Genomic DNA, 24,215 nt, shown 5'->3' on the forward strand with positions numbered 1-24,215 from the left:
AAGATGCATTATACGACGCTGATGGAGGTTTCTATAATCTCTGCAGCTTTACCATGTACAACATGACAATATTTAAGTCTTCCATGATGCAGTTTGTGAAAAGTGTATGATAGCTCAAAAAAAAGAGAGGTGTTATGCAGCTCCTTTCTTCCCCTATTCTTAGCCTGCTACATTTAGACAGAAAAAAAAACAAGATAATCTTCCTCTGTAGTGCTCTACAAGGGTCCCTCCACTAGTTTTCCTGTTACACTCCAACACTTCCATCTACATTCTTGATTATACGTCTCCTTTTCTTCTGTAATTCATATCACATCCTAATGTAATCATATCAATCCTAAGCCCCCCCATGACACCTTCCCTTTTGGCTGTCTTACCAACATTAATCTGGCTTGCTCTAACATCTGACCTTTACAGCTGATATACTGCAATATTGAGAAGTGCAGGAAAGCACAAATGTTACCATGATATGCTTTGCTTATAGCACTGATCTTACAAGCAGTTAAGTAAATTTTTATCCTTCATTTTGACGCTATAATCAGAATATAAATCTTCACACATTCTTCTGGTTCCCAGGCATCACATTTAGTGTGCTATGTTTTAGTGTCCATGTATGAGTTGGGAAGTAACAGATGGAAATTTGTCAGAACATTTTAAATGAAATTCTATCAAACCAGGAAGTATACTACCAAGTAGCTGTGTGTGTGTGTGTGTGGTTTATTTTAATAACAGAATGTAACTTAAATAAATTAATAAACACACACACACACAAAAAAGTTCCATTAAAAGAAGGCATTTGTTATCTGTCTAAAAAGAGAAAAGAAATCAAATGTTTTACATGACTTGGGTATGCAAATAAACAGGCAGTTATCTACAAGCAGAGGCTAAGAAGGCTCCCAAAAAAGACTACAGTCTGAATGTGATACATTCATAAGGGGGAAACTTTTCTATTTTACTGATCAAAGCAGCACTCTACAGCCTGGCACACACTGCAGCTCTCAGCTTTATATTTTTCACTTTCTGCATCGTTTTTAGGACAGCAATTCATGACAACTTCAGAAAGTAAAAAGAAATAGAAATTCATTGAGAACTGATGGAAGCCCTGACACAAAGAAAGTGCATTTCACAATTTATACATGACAAGAAGTATTTGAGAGTGACTTCCATCCTGAAAGGATCTGCCTGCTCTAAATCACAAGCATATTTCAAGTTAGCAATATTAATGTATCAGATGAGACATTTACTAAAGAATTTACAGTCTCCCAAAGCACTGTAAAATGAAAATGCTATTTGGAAATGCAATAGTTAAGAAATAGAGAAGAATGTAATGAATGTCAAAAAGAAAACTCAAAACCAGGTAATATCATACAGCATTAACAGCTCTATAAATGGCCTCAAAAATGAGCACACACAACTGCAGAGGACCTTTTACTGGTGGACATAAGAGCATTTCCGCTGATTTATGCAACCTGTAACAATTTATTTTAGATGTAGAGAAATATTTTTTAGGCAGAAAAAAGAGAAAAACTTTGGGAAGCATCCAAAATCGCTATAACACTTCTTAATTTGAATAAGAAATGCAACAGACCTTCAAACTATTGAACTATTAACTATTTAGATCTATGATAGTGCTTTAGTCATCCATTTCATTATTATTAAAAGGTCAGCGTACGTGCCTTTGAATTCTTGAAGCAATATATAACTTCCTAAATCTTCTTGCAGTTGACATCTTGAAGCGTAGATAGTCCAAGTTTTCCTAGGAAAGTCGGTGTTATATAAGGTTACATTACTTTCCAAAAGGAGAAATGAGGCTGAAAAATATTGCCAGTATAAGCTCTCTTGGAAGCACTGTATACGCTAAGATTTTGGAGCAGTAAATTCTAAATTACCATTTAAGAAAACTTATCAAAGTACTCATAATTCACATTATTATAAAAGAGCAGGATATCATAACTAATGGCATCCCTCTTCAACTTTATCAAAACAGCTTATTTTGAAACAGCTCACGTTTTATGCTCACCTCTTGCATATTGAATGAGGACTGATGTGCATGAAGATGGGATATGCTACAGAGGGCAATGCATTTCAGGACTGACAGAAAAGTAATGGTGCATTTTCAGAGGTACTGCTGCATTATCTGCATATAATGTTCTAGCCTGCTCTCTGCAGATGCTTGTGATAAAACACTCCAATTCACAAATCACAGAGTATCACAGTGGGTTTTTTAAGCCGTGTGCTATGAAGGAGCCATGCCTAGTCTGTGTGAAATATTTTCATTTTCATAAATCTAAAGGCAAAAAGCATCAGTCCCATTTACCTATCTGAATGCCCAAAGAGAACAGTCAACTTAAGTTTCCATTATGGCACTGAGAAAGCATCACATCACATCGATTTTACAACGAATCCCTTAATATCAGTTTTTCTCTTCATCTTTGCTGTGGCAAAGATAACCCTGAAACAGACGCAAAACCAGGCCAGTGCTGGGTAATAAAGCCACAAATCACCATCAAAGCACAGAGAAAGGCTATATCACATCCCATAGCAACACAGGGCGGGGGACATCAGAGAGGCTGAATTTGGTATCAGAGGAAAAGTGAACCTGGGTCATCCTTGCCAACAGGAGCCCAAAGCCCTCCTAGCCAGAGGACATCCACACTTTTTCCTTACACAACGTCTTAGTGCCATGTGACACCTTCATACCCCAATTTCACAAGATAAATAAGCATTCTTAAGTCCACTTACTCATCTACATCATGCCACAGGAAGCCTGTTTGAAGGAATCCTGAAGAATTCAAGCAGATGCGCAGACTTTTCAATAAACTCAGTTGTGCTTCTCCTTTTCCAGTGTAAAAAAAAAAGGCGAAGGTTCTTCCTGTAGCTTCAACCAGACAGAATTTGAAAGGCTGCAAGCTCAAGGAAGGAAAATCAAAGGAAGAAAGGCAAGCTACATCCTCCTTTCTTCTCATCAGGGAGGATGACTGCTACCCATCACTGAAATTCAAGAATTTATGAGTTCATTTTGAGTGAAATGTGCAGTGGTGCAGAGGATGCAAGGTGGGCATGGTGCTGGTTCTCTTTGAGAGAACTCACTGCACACGAATGAAGCCAAAGTGTCATCTTTATCTTACCTGGGCTCAGTTTACGCAAATTCGATTGAGTTAAGAGCGTTTATTTTCTGTAGCTTTATATTCCAATGTCTCATGAAGCCACAAATCGATAGGCATGTGAGCGTGAAAGATCCTCTGGGTTTTTTTATCCTTCCCCCCACTTTTATAGATTACTCTAGAAAAATAGAAGGAATAGTAATATCATGAGACTCCCTCCCTTACTGTTTGCCGTTCAGGAGGAAAAAAAAAGCTCAAAAATAACCTCCCACTTGTGGCTATTGAAGCCATTTGCTCTGTGTTATTTTTATGGGCTACATGTGAAACTAGAAGGAAGGTGTGAAAGCGGGGAAGTTCCTCCTACTCCTCACTGCCAGCAAAACACCCAGCAGCACCGTAACGCACTCCTGTACCCCACAGCTGCATGAGCTCCCAAAATGGCAGTGCAATGTGAAATGATTTGGGCAGTTTCCTTAAAGGCTACGTCGATGAGCTGCGCTGTTAATAAGGCTGCATTCAGTCTCCATGGAAAGTCACCCACCTGTCCAACTGCGAGACTTCAGAATTGCCGGAGACTTTACTGTTATTTTATTATACACCATTTTTATATTATCATTAAGGCATTAAAAATTTTTACAGTGCAAGTCACGCTGTTGAGAAGTAAAGAATCAGAGAAAACTAATTCAGGTGACCTCCACTACAAAAAATAAGTCTCATAAGAAGCCAACATATTAAAAAACCCCATGAATACTAAGGGCAATTAGATTCCAGGCAAGCTTAAACAATTACTTTATATTCTCACCCACACCTTAGAGATTATTAAAAAACACAATGTTGCCTAAATTAAAAGATCAGAAGAAGGATAATTAGGAGGCAGCACCAAAAAATGTTTTGAGTTGCTGCTCTCAGTACTGACCCATTTCCTCTACAGGGCAACACAGCACTTTTCTGAGGTTATCCCCTCAGAAAGGCAGCAGGACCAGCCTCTCCACCTCCAGGATGAACTATGGATCACAGACACCTTCAATGACAACCACACCAGTACCTGGTGTCCAATCCTAACTCTGTGCTCCTCCATCTTCCGCTTTCCTTCTCTATCTTTGTGATTTTATTATCAAGACTTAACCTTTACATTTGCTAGAATAAAACTTGTCGTTGCAAGACAGAGCTCAGTAGATGTGACAAACTAGGATGCTTTTCTTCGACAAAGCAAACTGAATTTTCAAGAGAACATTCAAGATGGGATACAAGATTAAGAACAGAGGAAGGACTTTAGGTGGAAAAGGAGAGCTATGAAGGACGATGGGGAGGTAAAGATAAAAAGCTCTGTTATATACTACTCCTTGTACTATTTGTGCATTATATTATATCTGAGTCTCTAAATCCAAGATATTGCCTACTTAGATTTATGTATGTCTTTCACTGTATTTTTGTCCTGTTATATTACCATCAATTCATCTACACACAGCACTAAGAACAGCTATTGAAGACAACAGGTACTTGTGAGAAAAAAAGCCCTCCTCTATATTATGCCTCATACATTTAGTGGCAGATACATACTACCATACACATGCACTGTAAGGAAAGGAAACTTTTCAAGATTGTAAGAACATACAGTTATAAAACCAATAAATAATCAAATCTGAGGGCTAAGGGTCAATGCCATACTGGAAGCTATCTGTTCACTTTTCAAAACTGGCAAGGACAGAAGAATACGAAAAAGCAAGCAAGGAAAATGTATAGCAGATAAATGCCCTTGCTTTGTGCACAGAAGAAATCAAAATGATAAACAGGAAAGAACAAAGTGAGACCAAATATGTAGAAGCACTGACTGAGAAATCTGACTGCAGCGATTCCCTTCCTCTCATCACAACTGAGCGTGCACCAAATGAATAAACTGCCACTTGACATTTCCTTTAAAAAAAAAAACAAAACTGAAAGGAACAGTACTTACTTTACTCTAATGAATCATTTTGGCCTCTGCAGCAGAAAGTAGCTGTGATGAACTATAATCTGTTTCGGGAAGTATAATTCTATAATGGAGATATATATGGGCTGAAATATGAGAAGTTGTAGTCTCAGGTCTACTTTAAAAGAGATTCTGAATCATTCCTGCCCACTTCTACTTATATTTGATCATAGCTGTTGACACAATCTTTCTGCCATGCATAGATACATTTCCCTACTAGGGGTAGAAAAGCCATATGGTTCGTGGATGACTATGAATTTTCATAAGGCAAACTAAACTACATTTAATTTCTTTCCCTAGTTATCCAAACAAAACTACCCATTCAGCAAACAGAACAGTTCAGCATCAGGTGGGACATTCTGGCCCATACAACGTATTTCTAAGAAGTGCAAGTCTCTCTTCAGTTCCATCATCACAGACGAGCTAACGCTAACTTTCAGCACTACTGGCCGCCTCGTTTCCAAAGCCTGCTTAGACAAACTGGTTTGCTTGGTGGTAAGCTGGAGCAGCTAATAACAATTGTCTTGTTCACACAGTAGAACTGAAACAGCTGTTTTTGTTTGACTGATACAGTTTGAAAGAGCCCCCTGATGGCGCACTTCAGAAAAAACAACTCTTTATTTCAATGTTCTTTTTATTACAAAACTACTCATAGGACTATCATAGCTATGCGGGAAAATTGCTTTGATTACGTGTAATTGCAAACAGGGAAAAAAGTTCCTGCCTATTAGAGGCAGGTGTAAAATATTGCTTCAGCACCTTACTCAAAGCCCATACTATGCCAGTGACTATTCCTATGTTAGTAATTTAGCCAGACAATGCTCCCAATCAGGCTGAAAGCAGTCATTACACTGTCCAAGAATATTCCCTATCAGGACACCCGCTGTCAGAACAGAGCTGTACCCTTGGCCATGGACTGCACTCAGAGGGGACAGAAGTCTCCTGATGCTCTCAGGCTCAAGTGTGACTGCCCGCCCCATTTAGGAATGCATTGCTCCTTACAGCCAGCACACTTGTTCAGTGATAGCTTACTTTATATTTTTGAACTGACTAGAAATAATTATTAGCTGGCCACAATGGACTTCCACGCGTGTCATTTTTGTCTTGGCTTGGCAGCTTGTAACAGCCCAGCATAGCCCACAGCATCACTGCTGATACTGATGATCCTTTCCCCCACACCGACACAAACTCCTGCTCAGCACTGGGGAACACCAGCACCCATGTGGGAGCCTTGGGCTCATCTGTGCAGCTCGGTCTGTTGCACAGACTGCACACGTTCTCCCAGCACCTCCGCTGGGCAGGCTGCCTACCGAGGGCTCATTTGCAGCCCTTAGGGTTTCACTTTAAGTGTATCTTCAGTTTCTACCAGAGAGATTTAAAAATTGCACAAGGACCTCAAATTCTAAAAAGTTAACAAAGAGCAATCTATGCCCAGCACTGCTTTCAGGGCATGTAGCTAAGTGTATAACCAGATATTAACACCATTAATAGCACTAAAATGAAAAGCTAAAAATAATCTATAACAGAACCAACGAATTTATTTGACAGTCCCAGTTTTTACTTCACGTTTAACTGAACGGCAGCACAATAAGCGCGTTATTTAACTTCAGGATATTATGTTGGATCACACAGGGTCTGACTGCAGCACTCAGAATTAACTCTCCAATGCTTATTAACATCGTAATTCATAAAACTATTGAACACGCTCGGAATTCATTTTAACCACATAGTGGACGTCTGAAAAAGACATGAAACGAGTCGGGGGGGACGGGGAGGGGAGGGCACGGCGGCAGCGCGTTAAATACAAATGCTAACAGCCGGCCAGCCTTGTAAGAAAAGCCGCACGCAGCGACATGAAAGCCTGTCACACTGAAAGAAAATTCTTTGCGAGGTTCATTTAGAAACGGCTTTTGAAACTGGGATTGCTGCAGAGCTGAAAGCACGGCGGTACAAAAGTTTCACTCTTCCTCCTTCACCTATTTCTTCCGACACCACGCAGAGACAGAAGCGAAGCCGAGCGCAGGTGCAGCCGGCCCGGCACCCCGGGTCCACTCGCGGTACAGAACACCGCCTTACCCCGCTCGGCACCACAGCCACTTTTCACAGCAGCCCCGCGCCAGCCGTTCCCTCCCGCGCCGCCCCCCGAGCCGCAGCGCGCGGCGCTCAGCTCGCAGCCGAGCACACGCCGCAGCTCCGCTGCCCGCGGCCGCCGCCGCCCGCGGCTCTCGCAGCGGCCCAAACGGGGCACGTCGGGCTCGTCGCCGAGGACGCCCAGCCGCTGGAAGTTCGGCAACTTGAGGCCGCGGCACTTCGATACCTCTGCCAGAAGTGGGGCACGGCCGCCCGAACCGGGCTGCGGGCGGGACGGAGCCCGCCGGCGTCTCCCGACGGGTCGCGCGCTGCTCTCAGCCCCGTCCTGCCGACGGCCGCCGACCCCGCGCCCCATCGCCCGCCCGACGCCCCCCGACCCCGGGCGCAGCGCCCGGACCCCGCGGTGCCGTCGCCCCCATCCCTCGGTCAGCGGCGCCCCGACGGCGGTCCCCGCCGCCCGCCTACCTTTCTCAGCGCTGACATTCTAGTGCATTATTCACCGGGCAGGTGCGGGCTGGGCGCGGCGGCGCCGCCGGCTCAGGGTCGGGGAGAGCGCGGCCGGCAGCGGCAGCAGCGCCCTACGCCCAGCATCCCGCCGCCGCGCGCGCCCCCGGCGGCTCTGCGCAGCCGCGCGCCCCCTGCCGGAGCCGGCAGACAGAGCAGGGAAGGGAGGAGGGAGGGGCCGCGCAGGGAGGGCACGCCCCCCCGCCGCCCTATCGGCCAATGGAGAGACTCCAAGCTCTTGACGGACAGGTGCGGCGGGGAACAGGAAGGAGGACGGGCGCGGGCCGGCTGGCTGCGCGGTTAGGTCGGGCCGTGCCGGGCCATGGCGCTCAGCAGGAACGAAGGTGAGGCTGCGGCAGGTGAAGCGAGCGGGGTGGTGTTGGCGGCCTCGGGCGCGGTCACCCCACGCGCTGAGCGGCGCTCCGGCGCCGCCCTGCTCGCGGCGGGGCTCGGCCGTTCTCCTGCCCTGACCCGTCCCGGGGCGCTGGGGCTGAGCGGGCGGCAGGCGGTGGCGGCTCGGTGTCCGCGCCCGCCCCGAGTCCCGCGCTGCGCTCGCTGAGCTGGGCGCGCCGCGGTTGCCCGTAGCGCGGGGCTGGTGTGCAGGCGGGACTTGGTTCGGTTCGTTCGGCGTTTGAGGTCTGTGAGACCGCACCTCGCGCTGGAAGAACGCGGTTGTAAAGATCGGCTGCGTTGTTCTCCGGTACGGCTGAGCGCTGGGCCGTCTGAGTTCGTACCGCCTGTAGCGGCCGCGTGAGCCACTCCTAAGTTTTCACACGGTCCCAGACCCGAGTCTCGCCTGATTGATAGAATGCGAGGTCGGTGTTGGCGTGGCCGGTGGCAGCTCTGAGGAAGGTGTGAAAGCAGAGCAGAGCTCTCGGTCCGAGATGCGGCTCCATCCCGTAGCCCGCGGAGTGATCGCCGTGCGTGCAGCATGCCTTCTGATAGGGAAAGGCAGGACAGACGGGTGTTTGGTGAGAGAGGGCTAGCCAGAGGGGAAAAGAGTTTTCATAAGTAAACGTGGGACTCTGGGGCTGAGAGGAAGAACAGATTTTGTCCAGGGGGGTGGTGGTGCCTCTGCCCTGCAGACGCCCGCAGTCGGGCTGGATGGGGCTGTGAGCACCTGACCTGGCTGTGGTGTCCCTGTTCACCTCAGGGGGTTGCACTGAATGGCCTTTAATTAAGGGTCCCTTCCGGACGACTCTGTGAAATTCCAAACAACTCCAACTCCTTTAAACCAGAGATCAAATATAAGAACACTTGTTTCTGTAAAGTGGAAGAAAAAGCTCCTGTGATCTTGCTTGAGTTATCGTTTATACCCTTTAACAATAGAAGCCACTCATGTGCCTCTCTAAGCAGTGATGGTTTGAAATTGGATGGAAAATCCAGCAAGAAATAGAAGGCTGACAGTATGCGGTGTGGGCACCTGGGTTGAAGTAACAAAGTTGGAAGAGTCTGCAGCTTCATCTGAGCAGGCGCTGCTGCTGATGGCAATGAGTAGAAGATACTGAAGATTGTTGTTTGTTTTTGTCTGAATTAGAAATGAACATTGGAGTTTTTAATTTTGCTTTGAACTTGGGCATAAGATAGAATAAAAGGGGTGGCCAACAGCTTGTTGGGATCAATTGTCACTGGGAAGGATCAAAGTAGCTTGTAGTAAACCAGCAGTGCAGATAGGCAGAGATCTACTCAGGAATGGGCTGGGAAAGTACAGTTCTGATTATTGTGGTGTTTGCATGTGTAGTTTTTCTTGTTTTCAGTCACATATGTATCAATGATACACAGCAGAGCTAGATTCACCGAGCAGTTCTCATTCAATGTGTTATTGGCAGAATGATTATCACAGCAGACAATATATTTCATTGCTGTTAAATATTACTTGCTTCTTCAAAGCCATATTAATCATTATTTAAAACTTGTGTGGTTCCAAGATAAAGCTGCCATACATGCTGACAGGGTGGTGGCCTGGTAAAAGGTAAGCACTGAGGTGCTGGTATTGGCACCTTGCGCATCACTGACCTTCACTGCTGGTAAGTGCTACCAAAGTTGTTATGCCATGTGAAGGATGACCCAATGATACTACAGGCTTCCTGTTTTGGGGGGGTTATACAGGAAATGTGGTGACTGATAGTCAACACTTCCACTAACAAGAACATTTTGAACAGAGAATATTGTGCTGCGGAGTGCTATTTCAGTGTTTTTGTGATGAAACTTAAGTTTTGGGCAGGAAGCTCCTACTTGTATGAGGGTTGGAAGGAGACTGTAGTTCTTAAGTTGCTTTTTTTTCTTTTGGTTTTAATGGCTATATCACATATATGTACATGTACTTGATCCTTGCAGAAAAATGCACCTTTTTTTTCTATTTGCTAATTAAGAGAAACTCTCCTTACAGATCTTAATGGGGTTGTTTTTTAAACTCTATGTAGTTTTTTTGAAAACCCTGTGAGGATTTTTATTAAAAAAAAAAAAAAGCCACTTTTCTTTAGGGTAAATATCTTTTAATAGGTTTTTATGAATAAATGTGATCTAGAAGTGGAGTTTGATGCCTGGCAAGGACTGTTTGTGCTCTGCAGAAGGTATATTGACTGTGTGGTTTTGTGTCTTGGTAAGCTTATGGAATTTGGTTTTTGTGGTTTTGTTTATTTGTTGGTGGGCTTTTTTGTTGTTGTGTCTTTTGCTTTGGTGATTTGTTGGTTTTTGTTTTTTTTTGTAGGGGCAGGAAAGGTGTCTTTTTTGGGGGGGAGGGGCAGCAATCAACAATGCATCTTGTGGTCAGTGACCAAGGATTTATTTTGGTGATGATCTAAACTTTACCAAATGAAGTTGGTTTATTTATATGGGTAGCAGCTCAATAAATCAGTGATACCGATGTTTTGGTGATTAAATGTAGGGGCTGTACTAGAATGAGCGCAGTTGAATCTGCCATTAAAACTTATTAGGGGTTGGAGGAAATAAATCGTAGGCTGCTGTTGTTGAATTCAGCTTTGAGCCTGAGTGAGTAATGTAGCCAGACAGTGAGGCTGGCATGGTAGGAACAAACAAGCAGATGTGGTAGATCCACCAGCTTTGTATTTAGGAAGTCTGTGAGGGTTACAAATGCAGATAACTGACTGTGATGATTCTGATGTAATGCGGCCTTTAGAGTTCTTGGCAGTGGGAGGGGTGTTGTTTGGTTTATTGAGATTAGGGTGGTTGTTTGTTTTTTGTTTTTTTTTCTTTTTTTGGTGGAGAAATCCTTGAAGTTCTCCCAGGCTATTTCCAGTAGGCAATATTTGGTTTCTTACAGAATCATTACAATGGTTTGGGTTGGAAGGGGGACACCTCCTTCTAGACCAGGTTGCTCACAGTCCCTTTATGCTTTTGGTTGTCTTTAGTTCAAAAGGATTTAAAAGAAAATAGCTAATAAGTGTCTAGAAACTTGCACTTCTAGGGCTTGCCTAATAATTTATATTATAATGCCCTTATAACTAGTTGGAAGAAAGGAAAATCTGTCACTGTAGCTTCCGTGCTTCATAATGATGGGCTATTTGACACGATATTGATTTTTGTTAGATGCACATGGGAACATCTGTAGCAATTGCTGGATATTATGTAGCAATCAAATACTCAAGTCACAACTGAGTGTGATGCATTTTCTCCCTGAGGAAGGCTAGATGGGCATGCAGTTGTTTACATTCTATGTATTCTACGTGGTCAGTGATACTACTGGCAGTTTTAAGGTTTTATTTGTAAAGATGTGTATTCTGAAATTCATTTCAGTTTCTTTCAAGTGGAGAGAGCAAGTTCTCTTTAAAATTGTTTTTTTTCTTTAAAAGATTTTTTTTTCTTCAGTAACCTGTACTCTAAATTGCTTTTTTCACTTGTTTAACTGTTCTTAGAGCAGTGCTTTGAGCAGCTGAGTTACAGTTTGCTTTCCATGCTACCTGCAGCACGTAGCAGAGGATTACCCAATACTAGTAGTATTTCTAAGTCAGAATGGAAAAAGGCCCTCCAAGATGTAGTAAAAACCTTACTGTAGTTGCTCAAAGGAAAAAGGCTACCACTTGAACTTTAGCTTGCATGTATATGCTTGCGTTTGCTCTCCTCAGGCCATATAGTCTTTGTGTTCCCTGAAGCAGAAAGAAGTTTCTAGGTTAAAGTAAGGCTTAAACTTTCTGAAGTTTGGGCAGTTTACACACCATGTTTGTAGGGTTTTGGTGACCAGTGATGTTTGAAGTGCACAGCTTGTGGAGCTTTGCTGAGGTTGGTTACTTTTTTTTTTCTTCTTCACCACCCCTTCAACTCTCATCTCAACAAATAAATAATTACACTTGGACCAACTTAAAGTAGCAAGAATGATTAATTTTATTAATTTTAATTAGCAAACTTGTTCTTCTTTAGTAAGGATAGGTGTGAGATCTGTTTGATCATGCAGTATGAGAAATGTGTTATGACACACCCAGAAATGTGGATAGTGTGCACAAATGGATGCGATGGTGAAGATGCTTTATTTTTCCAGGGCAGTAGTGAGAGCACACAGTTAACAAGGTTTTGCTGTGGGGCAGGCAGGGTTCTCACGAACAGCTGGAACAAAATCCTACTGTTCTCATTGTGTTGGCTGTGTAACTTCTTGTTATCTGTGTCATGTCAAGTCAAGTTTATTAGATGTCTAGGAGCTTGCAGTGGCAATTAAAGCGGCCTACTGAGAGATCTTTAAAGCCTCTGTTGAGACAGGATGGCACGATCTATTAGTCAGATTCTTATTGAACTACACAGTCATGCAGAACTTGCTGACAGATGTAACACCAGTCGTACTGATTTGAAGCTGCAGGGTGACACAGAGATCATGCTTACTGAAGCTGAGTCAGTTTCATCTTAGCTAAGAAGAGAAAAACAAATGTCTGCTTTCTATCGTGCGTGTCTTAGTTTTGTATCTATGATTCCACGAGTCGTGTTGGCCTGGGGGCCCACAGGTCAGTCTGAGTGGTATGGCAATGCCTGTTGTGTCTTACTACTTAATTTAGGTGAATGCACAACTGCGGGTTATGCTGTCACTGTTTCCTTTCTCCTCTACTGACATCTTAAGCTGTATACTTAAATAAGTTGCTCTTGTTCAAAAGTTGCCACAAAGAAGGGAGAACGATGTATTACTGTCAGGTAACAAAGTGGTTTTTCTTATACTGCAAAGCGTAGTGCTAGGTGAACAGATAAATGGAAATGCAATTTTATGGACTGTTACATTATAGCACAAAGCTGGGAGTTCTTTATTACAATTCAATAACTACGTTAAGAATAAGAGAAGTAAAAGCTAGGCAATTAGTATCTGATTTTAATGTCTAATGGGACATGGAATGCTAATATAAGATTTGGAGAAAATGATGTATGAGATCTTGACGCAAACTTTAAGATAGTAAAGTTAGTGTTAATATAGATTAAAAATGACAGCATCTCAGCTTCTTGTGCAACTCCCCATGATATAAAGGTTAACAGCTGTACTCGCATGCAGGTAGCTCAAACACAGAATTCATGTGACCTGGAATACAAGTATATCCTTCTGTTTTTATTTCCAAATGGGATGTTTCTTCCTTTTCCACCTAAATATGTGATGGTAGCTTTATTGGGAGTATAATGTTCTCTGGTATATGGAATGTCTATGAAGTAATTTGTGAAACCATGCCTGTGTTTCAGTCAGAAATGTACTTTTTTCCTTTAAGCTGTCATTCATATTTGATCAGAATAGGAGAATGTAAAAGTTGTATAAGGAAAGTTGATTAAACAGTAGAAAAAACTCAAGTAAACCATTCCAAGTGTTTCCACTTCTTGAAGGGCTTCCAGAGTCTCATAGAATATATTCTGTGCATTCAGACACAGGTTGGTTTCAGTGTGGGTAGATAGGCAAATTTCTTCCATCATTCAGATGGGTTAGCTTTAGTGATTTTTCTGGCTTGAAGGTGCAAGTGAATTCCACCCTGAAATGTTAAGCTGAAAAATTACTTGGTAAATTCCTCTAGAAGGAGTTTTGGAGAATAATAGTGCCTTTGAGAAATGAGGACTTTCTGGAATTAAAAAAGAGCAAGTCGTAGTATGTAGAAGTATTCATTTGTATGTAAACGCTGCCAGGTGGAAACAAGATATTGTGGCTGATCTGCAGAAGGGCATACTCTTTGACCCTGACCTCTGTGTTTATCTACAGTGGCATCTTTCAAGAGATGGATGGTCTGCTCTAGCCTGCATTTTCTGCAGCAGCTCCTTCAGTCCCTGCTTTTGTCATGCACTGTTGTTTAGCTGTCCTCATAAGAACCTGTTACCATAGCTTCACCTGCAGGATGAGGGATGTTTATAGACTGTGAACAGAAAGCAAAATAATGTGAAATCGGAGACTTCCCATTCTTATATATGTAAAACTGTACTTTGAATACATTTCAGATTCTGTATGTTTTGTACCAGTTATTTTTTCTTTTGGAAAGATGAATTTGATTACCCCCCATGCTGGTGTTTTGCTTTGATTTGCATTCACACTGTTTGTGGTGGAATGGAAGTATGTCAGTCTTAGCAAAGCTGAACTCATTGGTAGCAAGAAAATGATAACTTTTTTCTTCTTCTGACTTGGACAAGAGTACTACTGTTATAAATATGACATACATCCTTATAGTGTGAACACCTAGGCAACTTGGTGTGTAATTGTATTCGTAGTACACTTATTGTCTTCCTTGTATATCCATTTCAAAAATGGGGAAATTGTATATATCTTTATCTGTTGGTAGTTACATGTGAGTGAACTTGACTAGAAGATTGTTTTTGAACTGATGATTTGTGGCTTTGCTTTTGTCTGGAAGCGATGTATATGTGGCTCTTGTATTATGAAACTTGGATCAAAACTAATTTATTTCTTATCAGATGTGCTGTGTATTGATTTCCATTGACTGTAATGGGGCCTTGGACTCAGTACAGTTTCATCTGTAGTGAAAGCATTTTAGATGCTGAGTGTTTGGCCAGCTGAATACTCTTAAGCCTTCTTGGGGGGGGCAGCTAATGTGTAAACAGTGTGATGTCTTGCACATGTCTATCACTAGGTGTTGTAACTGCAACTGCATGTTGTTTGTACTGTTCAGTATAAGCAGGATGTCTTTTGCCTTTTTGGAACTTGTGCTGATTCTTAGCCATAGCTCTGCATGCTAGGCCAAATAAATAAAAGGCCAATCAGCTTGGCCAGTTGAGCAACTCCTTCAGAAGTGCTGAAGACCTAAAATACGAATCTCCATATTATATGATAAAAGGGGAAGTAAGCATTGTAGAAAATGGTTTAAGGAAAACACCTTCCTAGCCAGAAGTCCTTACCAATTTTCTACCTGCTAGCTGGTAAAAATGACAATCTGACTGATGTTTTCTGTATGTACTGATCTCTTAAAATATTTATATACCCTGACTCTGCAGGTCTTAGTGAAATCCATGTATCTTGACTTTTATTTTTTCTTCTGCAAGTGATCCCATTGAGTGTCCTGGTTGAGAGTTGACTGTGTGGCTATGATTAGAGAAGCAACGATGATTGAGGTGACTATGAGAGTGATGAGGTGCTGGAACAGGCTGCCCAGAGAAGTTGTAGATGCCCTGTCTCTGGAGCTGTTCAAGGTCAGGTTGGATGGGACCCTGGTCAGCCTGGTCTAGTATTAAATGTGGAGTTTGGTGGTCCTGCCTGTGGCAAGGGGGTTGGAGATTCATGATCCTTGAGGTCCCTTCCAGCCCTGGCCATTCTATGATTCTTACACCTGATATAAACCATGGCCTTAGGCAAGCTAGCTGACCCTAATTTGAGCACTAAATGATGTCTGGAGGTCCTTTCTTGCCTTAACTGCACTGTGATTTTGTGACAGTTCTGTAAAATAAGCATCCCAAAATAGCCTTTGTAGGTGGTATGACACTTGCAGAACAACAGATCCTTCAAGGATTATAATTCTGTTGAATACTGGAGAATAATTCTGTGCTAACAGAGATGAACTGAACATTTTAATGAAGCCTTGTCCAAACATTCTGTTCTTTCCGTTGTCTTCTGTTCTGCTGTACTCTTTTCTTCTCTGCATTAGCCAAAATAATGAGTTAACATATCTTACACATGAGATGATTTCAGAAGAAATTCCTGACTTCCCAAGTTGCACAGCACTACTGTTAGTAGGAGAGAGATCAAGTAGGGTGAGTCGCGAGCCTCTCAGAGCTCTGTGTTTGTTGCTCCTGATGCCATTTGTTTCATTCTTGCTGCCCAACTTACATTTGAGTAGGCAGCAGGCAACCAATTGAGAAACGTTGCGGGGGTGCTTACAGCATACATGGCACGAAGCCAAAAGCAAGCATTCTCCACAGAAGCGTTTCTTGAGGACGCAGTCTCCTCCTACACTCAGCTGGACAGGAACACTTCTGATGCTGATCAGAACGTTATTTGTTCAATTATTGAATGCGTTTTTTGCCGTAATCTGTAGTGCCGTAATCAGTTGTGCTATCAATCCCAGGAGAATCTGTGTAAATCTGCAGTGCTATTCCTATATTGGCACATGTGCAACTGTGGGTAGGTTGCACACGTACGTAAGACAAGAAACTTAATGGTGTCAGCTTAACACTTAGGTACGAAACAATACATTTAACTGAAGGAAGGCTTTTTATTCTTAGGAAACTGGTAGGAAGATCCTGGATATTCATTTGTATCTCTACCCAATGTGTGCTCTGTACTTCCTCCTGGAGTTTGTTTTCCTTCTGTGATGTCAAACTGCAGACACGGAGTGCTTTTTCAGTTTTCTGATGTATTTGTACTTCACTGTTTTCATAGAGGAGTTGTCAAGTATTAGCCACTTAGCAGCTTATTATCTGTTACAAGTTGTTTTCCCTCCTGAAAACAGTGGCTTTTTTGTTGTTGTTGCTGGATAGTTCCTGGAAATATGCATCTTTGAGAGTTGCTTCAGCTTAATCATGAAGTAGGAAAATCCAGTGTGTATCAGTTACAGGCTGTTTGCTTTAGCAGCATTGTATATCTTAACCTGGAAAGCAAACAAACTTGTTTCACTTCTGAAATCTAAATAGAAAATGAATTCAGAAGACTAAAATATGTATGGGTTTGGGGTTTTATGTTTGTTGGTATATCAGAATTGAAATTTTCTCAAAGAATGCATCAACTCTTCTCTTTGTTTGGTGTTTACAGTTTTCTGCATTGGCTGCAAGACTCCAGTGCTTTTGTTTGAAGCCGTGGAAGTACAGTAGAAACCACGTACTTTGCTGTAAAATGACTTAGGCATATAATGAGATCATAAAGAAGATCCGCGCTTTAAATGCAGTTATTTTTTTTGAATGAAAGTAGAGATTACTGTTCTCCATTATTGACTGTTTAAACTGGTACTTACCACTACTATAGGACAAATTGGGCTTCCTTTCCTTTAAGTAGAAAACTTGAAGTCCATAGGATTCCTGTGAGGAAGTAGAGCAAAGTCTCACTAATGTTTTAACTGCTGAACAAATGCATTTTTATTTACTGCTTATAAATATGGCTGTGGCTTATGTGGCTGCTGGAGCTGGGGGGAAGGAGTGGGGGTAGCATATAAGCAAAGTTCAGGATCTTGGTTATTTCACTAGCATTCAGTGTAACTCAGCTTATTTTTTTGTAAAGAATGCCTGTCTTGTGAACCATCAGTAAGTATGAAAGTCAGTTTAACTAATATTGTTTGTGTCATGTCTCCTTTCTGCCGGCTTTAGTTTCAGAGACTTGCTTTGGATTCTGATGGTCTGAGTTTACCTATATGTATGTAATGAATCCAGATTCTGTTTTATGTAATACATCTATTGTGGAGTTTGGAAAATTTTGTTTCCCTTGGTGAGCTTTGTGATAACTAAGAAACTTTTTTTCCTAGTTGTTTTTAACTAATATGGGAGCTGGAGGGATTGTATATACCTAATCTTTTGGCTTCGTTTTTTAGCATGTCAGTAATTAGCTGTAAGGATCTCTGGAGTAACTGGTGAAGAGCACAACATTGAAAGCAACTTTTGGAGGTGGTTCTAGTCCTTTTTGTTGGAAACAGCCCTGTAGCTTTTATAGAAGTTTAATGAAAGAGGCTTTTCTAACTGCCTTATTTTATTTTGTTTGCGAGAAGAATGTTGAAAATCTTCTAGATGTTTACCATTGCACTTGGCTTGGCAGTTCTTATTCATCATTAGTATTTTTGTGACCTGGTCTTATACAGCCTTATTCTTGGACTACGTAACACTTCCTACTATTTCATACTTAAAGTTCTTCTGACATTTCTTTGCTCATGCTGAACAGCTCAGGTTCTGTGTTCTTCTGTGTCTTGCTGGTTATTGTAGAAACTTCTCTATGTAGCAGACTTACATTTGCACAGTGTTTCCAGTGAGGTCTTTCTGGACTTGTATTTTAATGCAGTACGTTCTCCTGTCTCAGATTAAAAAATGTTTGGCTCAGTAGGATCTGGATCACACTGTCACAACTTTAATCACACTGGTGGCTGATTCTCTGTCGTGATTGATAATGCACACAGGTTTTCTTCTATAGTCACCTCTGGTTTATTAATCTCCACTTAGGAATTTTTGCTTGTCCTCATAAGCATTGAGGCAACCCAAGAAAAATGTAGTTCATAAGGCTCCATTTTTCTCTTTAATCCTTATAATCTTGTTAACAGAGGCAGTGTCAGTCTAGCTTGGTCTTTCCCTACAGCAGAAGAGCAAAGATTCTCTTAGAAATTGTGCCAGGTATTTGTGTTAATATTATTACTGTGCATCCCCTCCTCATTTTTTTTTTTTTGCCATATCTGTAATAAGATTTCCCTTGTGCAATTTTGAACTACATTGGTGCAGCATGCACAGCTGTGACCCTCCTCTACTCCACTACCACATGGACCTTAGGCAAGCACAGTCTGAGGTCTGGCAAATTCAAATACACCCAGAACACAGAGTCATTTTTAGTATGATTACAGAAAGAGTAATGCTTTTATCCCCTTTGATAGCTTGATTTCAACAACGTATATCAGTGATATGAATGAAACTTATTCATTGCAGTATTAAAGTCCTGTCGCCTTCCTAAAAAAGAAAGAGGACAAAAATGTGGCAAGCAGTTCTCCACAGTTGTGTGCACTCGTTTGGATTCTGGAGACGGTGGCGATGGACAAATCTTCCCATGTGTGACACTGAACTAAAATAACAAGTAATTAAAATCACAGAATCATTAAGGTTGGAAAAGATCTCTAAGATCATGGAGAGGTGTGGATTTGAAGGATGGACTGTTCAATGGATTAGGAATTGGCTGGCTGCACGCAGCCAAAGGCTTGTGATCGATGGTTCTGTGTCAGGGTGGAGGCCGGTCACAAGCGGTGTCCCTCAGGGATCGGTCTTGGGACTGGTGCTCTTCAACATCTTCATCAGTGACACAGACGATGACATCGAGTGCACCCTCAGCGAGTTTGCTGATGACACCAAGCTGAGAGGTGCAGTCAATACATTGGAAGGAAGGGAAGCCATTCAGAGGGACTGGACAGGCTGGAGAAGTGGGCCCATGAAAACCTAATGCCCACCTGAGCACACTGCTGGCTCATATTCAGCTGGCTGTTAGCCAGCACCTCCTGGTACTTTTCTGCCACATGGCTTTCCAGCCACTTGGATGAGGTTATTGTGATCAAAAGTGCAGGACTTGGAAGTCGGTTTTGTTGAAGCTCATCCTGCTGGCCTCAGTGCTTTGATCCAGTCTATTCAGATCCCTTTGTAGGCCCTTCCTACCATAAAGCTGATAAGTAGTTCCTCCCAGCTTGGTGTCATCTGTGAACTTGCTGAGGGTGCACTCTGTCCCCTTGTCAAAATAACTAATAAAGATATTAAACAGGGTTGGTCCCAACACTCACTCCTGGGGGAACTGCTGTTTGCTATCTAGATTTAATTCCATTCATCACCAACTTGGCTTGGCCATCCAGCTAGTTTTTTACCCAGCAAACTGTATAGAGTCTAAATCATGAGCTGCCAACTTCTCCAGGAGAATGCTGTGGGAGACAGTGTCAAATTCCAATGTGATAGCAGAGAGCCTCGAGACATGGAGGCCCCTGAGCCATCAAGGATGTCCATTGAGGGTAGAGGCTTAGAGCTTCCACCCATTGTCATAGTTTTGGCAAGTGTTCAGATCATCTTCATTCAGTAACACGCAGCTACGGAGACATTCTTCTATGCATTGCAGTATATGTTCTCAGTAGAACTCAGAAAACGTCTTTTGGCACATTGCAAATAATGGGTTGTCAATTATACCTCAGAGGATCAGAGCCATGATGAACTATTGTGGTAACTTTTCAAGACTTATCATGCATTGGACAAACTCAGAGCCCTGTTGAGCCTGACCTGGAGTGTCTCCAGGAATGGGGCATCCACTGCCTCTCTGACAACCTGCTTCAGTGCTTCACTGCCCTTATTTAAAAAAAAAAAAAAAAAAAAAAAGCTTTTTCCTTATATCCACTCTAGATCTCTCTTCTTTTAGTTTGAAACCACTTCCCCTTGTCCTATCAAAAAGACCATGCTAAAGAGACTGTCCCCTTCTTTCTAATAGCCCACCTTTAGATACTTAAGTGTGCCTTTATTAATTCTTGCTTAGTCTATATCCTATGAAACATATGGATGTCCTTTTGCTTTTTGGGGAGTTAGGATTGTTGAAAGCATTGCATTGCTGTTGCTTATGTATGTTGTTCCTTTTGGCACATCTACACCACTGTCATTCTTTGCCCTTAAAAATTCTTAGCTTCCTTCTCTCACTTGCAGTTTCTCATTAGTTAGAACAAAGCAAACTCCAGAACTGAGAGCACTGATACGCTTGCTGTATTTCTTGCAGCAGGGCTTTCCTTTTTCCTTGTAATTGGCTTCATATTGCTGTTCATATTTCTTTCTTGTTCGATTAAAGTACAGGCTCAGTTCTAGAGATAATTCCCCTTAAACTATTCTTTCTCTCCCAGATCAAAATACTACATTTTGTTATATGTTAATACAATTTTCAAGAATATCTTCCAGAACTTAGTCAGTGGGAAATATTAATCCTTTATGTCTTACATGTGAGCATTGTAAATAAATGTGGTGCCTTTTTTGGTTCTGATTCTAAATACCATATCCTTAACTTTCCCTTGCTTTATAAAGAACTCATTAGATCATTCAGAAGCATATCTCAAAATTGCTTATGGTTGTTCAGAAATATCCATCTGCTATCGAGTGAAGTGTTCCTGGATTGGTCTCTTGAATGAGAGTACAAATTAGTGTGGATCTTTCCTCAGTAATTTCTACTGGAAAAAAGCAACAATAAATATGGTTACATAGCTGTGCTACTGGAATGGTGAGAGTGAGTCTTATTCTGTTTTGGAGCTCTGATAAGAAACTTATGTCTCTGATAGATACTTTGCTCCATGCATTTTCTTCAGTCTCCTCTGAGTTCTGAGAGTCTGAGGGATTTTTACCAGATTTACAGATAAATCTCTGATGCTGCACAGTACCAAACAAGTTAGGGAGAATTCTAAATGGGAGAGAAAAGCCATTGTATGGTGAGACTGACCAGCCTCCCATGGTTAAGCCAACACTTGTTGACATAACAGGATTATTTTTTATTACTAGTATTTTTTTTTTTAAGCAATTGCAGTAATAGAACCCTGAGGAAAGAGTATCCTCTATCATCTGAGAAAGGTTTTGGTAGCTTAGCTCTGAGAGACTCTTAAAGCCAAATCAGAGTGCTTGTAAAGCTGTTGTGGGTAGCAGGGTAGATATTGTTCATCAGTCTAATTCCCTTGTTTGTTGATATGCAGGAAAAGTTGTTGGAACAGTGTCAGACCATGGGCAGATTTCATTCATTTATTTATTTATTGCAGGCTCCAACATACTTAGGATTCTAAATATCTCAAGGTAAATTAGTCAGGTGTTTTTGTTTTGTTTTTTTTTAACTAAGGAATGCCACCTTTTAAAATCTTCCCAAGGAAGGTTTACTGCTGGGGTTCATTAATTCCTGCTGTACTCAGAAGGCTTGAAGTATACCTGGTTCCAAACAGGCAACTTGTTATGCCCTAGATGTCACTGCTGCCTGTTTCCATTCTGTTGTGGCTTTTGGGCTTATTGTTTCCCTGAGGAGATGCCTGCTGTAGTGAGAGGCACTGTCAGATGCACAAGTGCTGCAGGCAGTAAAGAGCACCCAGCTTCTTCTCCCCTTGTTTGTGCTGAAAACCAATAAACTTTTGTGTTGGCAGCTGAACTACATCTTTTCTGAATAAATACATTGCTGCTACTGATCTAGACATTTATTTCTAAGCAAGAGGGTTTTTGTTGAAAGTCTGCCTTCCTAAGTATTTGTACCTTTCAAAGGCAAGTGTTTCAGGTTGCCTTCTCAGACATAGGTGTTACAGGTGAAAAGAGTCCATAAGAATAAGCGTGTATTAAAACTGATCTCATGTTGCTTTCTGAAGCATTGCCAATGTGTATATGAGTATAGTTCAGATATTTTTAAAATGAAAGAAAGGAGTCATTTTTGGGGAGAAGAAAAATGTGAACAAATGACTTGAGGAGCCAGACTTCAGGTGAAGAGTGGAACATTTACTGTAGCTACTAAGGAGGGTAGCTACAGCAGATTTGGAGAACGCTTACCTCCATGGTAAGATTTACCGTTATCTCAAAGAAATACTTGCTTTGGGCACAGTACAGTGCAAGTGCCTGAATCTGGTGCTCATTGAAGTGTTGCAGTGGCTGTGCTCAGGGAGAGAGGGTTCAGGGGTTCAGGGTAAACCTCTTAGATAGCTTACTTTAGAGTCAAAGTTCTTCACAAAGCAATTAGGTTTGTCTTGCTGTACTGGTTGGTTATTTCTCTTCTTTCCTCTGGAATCAGTAACTGTGGGTTTTGTATTTCTAGTGGAAGAATACTGGGCAAGGAAACTTCAGTAGAAGGAAAAAGTGTGCTCGGTACATACTGATTTGTTCGTGTCTTTTTGCAATAATTATCCAGCAAAATGGTTGTGTTTTCTTGAAGTGGGTATCTCTTGTATCAGGTATTTGATACCACTTTATGATGAATATGTGTAGGAAAAACTAAACTCAGGCAAAGCTTTCTGGTCAAGTGACTCTTCAGGCTCAGCTCTTTTCTTGGGTCTTTTAATAAGGTCAATGGTTATTCAAGAAATCTGGTCCAAGCAAAAAATGATTATGCATAAAATAGTAGGAGCTTAACAAAAAATTCAAGACATTCGTCCCTGCAGCTGTGACATGACAATTGAAACACATCACCAAGGCAGTGTGGGGAGATGATGGGAAGATGGTGCTTGTCTCTCCAGGACTGGGAATTCAAGGATTTACCAACTCAATGAATCTGATGCCTTAGCTGTAAAGTAAGGCCATTTATTGAAGGGATCTGTGAACTGCTACTGTGTATTTCTATAAACTTCTTTAAGCAGAATCACTTTAAGAATCTGCACCAAGTCCCTTGTATGGCGTCCATATAATTTCTCTTAAACTTAAAATTGGAATTAAAGTCAGATATTTTTCTTTGAATCTCTTTTCCCTCCTTCTTGATCCCCCTCTCCCTGCAATATCTGGTTGAAGGTTTAGAATTTATGAAACTAGGGATGCTCTGCAACAGACAAAAAATCAATAGAATGTTACTTCAACTGATTGAAATATGCATGCATTCGTATACAGATGATAATTTTGTTGATGATTAAATTCTTTCCATATATTCCTTTTCTTTAATCAAATGATGCTTGCATTTGAGTTAGTAGCAGATTGCAGGTGAAATGAGAAAGTAGCCCATAAGAGGAAAAGACATACAAGAACAGTTCTACTTCGGTAGAAATGATTGTGTTACCACGTTTCTATTGCTGCTTATCAGCTTTTCTATGTGAATAAGCAGTTTTAGCTTACTGATTTTTAATGAGTGATTCAATTGCAATGCCACTATCCCAGGAGAGACCTATACTTCAAGCAGCTTTGTAACACTTCTGTAAGAAATCTTTAAAAGTGTCTGTTTTAAAAGAAAATTGAAAATAAATGTGTTTAGTCTGGAAATGCACTGTGTTAATTTATTACCAAAATCTAGTCAAATAGAGCACTTTATAAGTCACCTTGCTAGTGGTCTCTGGGGTTTTTAAAACTGGTCTATTCTGGCGCAGTTTAGGATTTTAATATATTAAATCTTCAACTTTATTATGTGTGAGAGGTAGGGACTATTGAAGACAGATTTGCACTGGATATAATGGAAACTCTTGTGTCAATTAGAGTTTGGTTTTGTATACTTTTAAAGTCTTAAGCTACCTTTTAAATCACTGATTATTTTTTCCCTATTTAAACATGTTGTATTACTCCACAGTGTTCATAAAGAAAGTGTTGAAACGCCTCTATGCTGAAACTTCATCTTCTCCTGTGCATGATTCGAGTGGAAAAGAGGAGGCGGTTCTCATAAATCTGGGCTCAAAATCCAAAGAGAATGATTTGGAAAATGTTCAGGCTTTGTCAGCAGATGCTAGTACATCAAGTGGGACACTCAGCAAATCATCTCGAGGTATGACTGCACGCTCCTTTTTCTGATAATATGCTTT

The 24,215-nt window shown here is 41.6% G+C and overlaps 2 protein-coding genes across 23 annotated transcripts in view; one reads left to right on the plus strand and one right to left on the minus strand.

The window, feature by feature from the left end:
- DLGAP2 (DLG associated protein 2) overlaps positions 1 to 7,760 on the minus strand; it is a 453,855-nt gene extending 446,095 nt beyond the window's left edge. For 6 of the 7 annotated variants that reach the window (XM_090136327.1, XM_090136320.1, XM_090136322.1 and 3 more), the window contains exon 1: positions 7,627 to 7,760. In XM_090136327.1, coding sequence (XP_089992453.1) covers positions 7,627 to 7,644 — 18 coding nt within the window. In that variant the 5' untranslated portion in view covers positions 7,645 to 7,760. Of the gene's footprint in view, positions 1 to 5,055; positions 5,182 to 7,626 lie in introns of those variants that run through there. The other variant, XM_090136317.1, reaches the window with a different exon arrangement.
- A 126-nt stretch (positions 7,761 to 7,886) lies between these two features.
- Positions 7,887 to 24,215, plus strand: part of ERICH1 (glutamate rich 1) — a 99,583-nt gene continuing 83,254 nt past the window's right edge. For all 16 annotated transcript variants that reach the window (XR_016464494.1, XR_016464495.1, XR_016464502.1 and 13 more), the window contains exons 1-2: positions 7,887 to 8,009; positions 23,987 to 24,178. Coding sequence is in view for 1 of the 16 variants with exons in the window: in XM_090136328.1 (XP_089992454.1) it covers positions 7,988 to 8,009; positions 23,987 to 24,178 (214 nt within the window). In the remaining 15 variants the exon portion in view is untranslated. The remainder of the gene's footprint in view (positions 8,010 to 23,986; positions 24,179 to 24,215) is intronic.

Source organism: Phasianus colchicus, chromosome 2, assembly GCF_987193195.1.
Source record: "Phasianus colchicus chromosome 2, bPhaCol1.hap1.1, whole genome shotgun sequence".
Lineage (NCBI taxonomy): Eukaryota > Metazoa > Chordata > Aves > Galliformes > Phasianidae > Phasianus > Phasianus colchicus.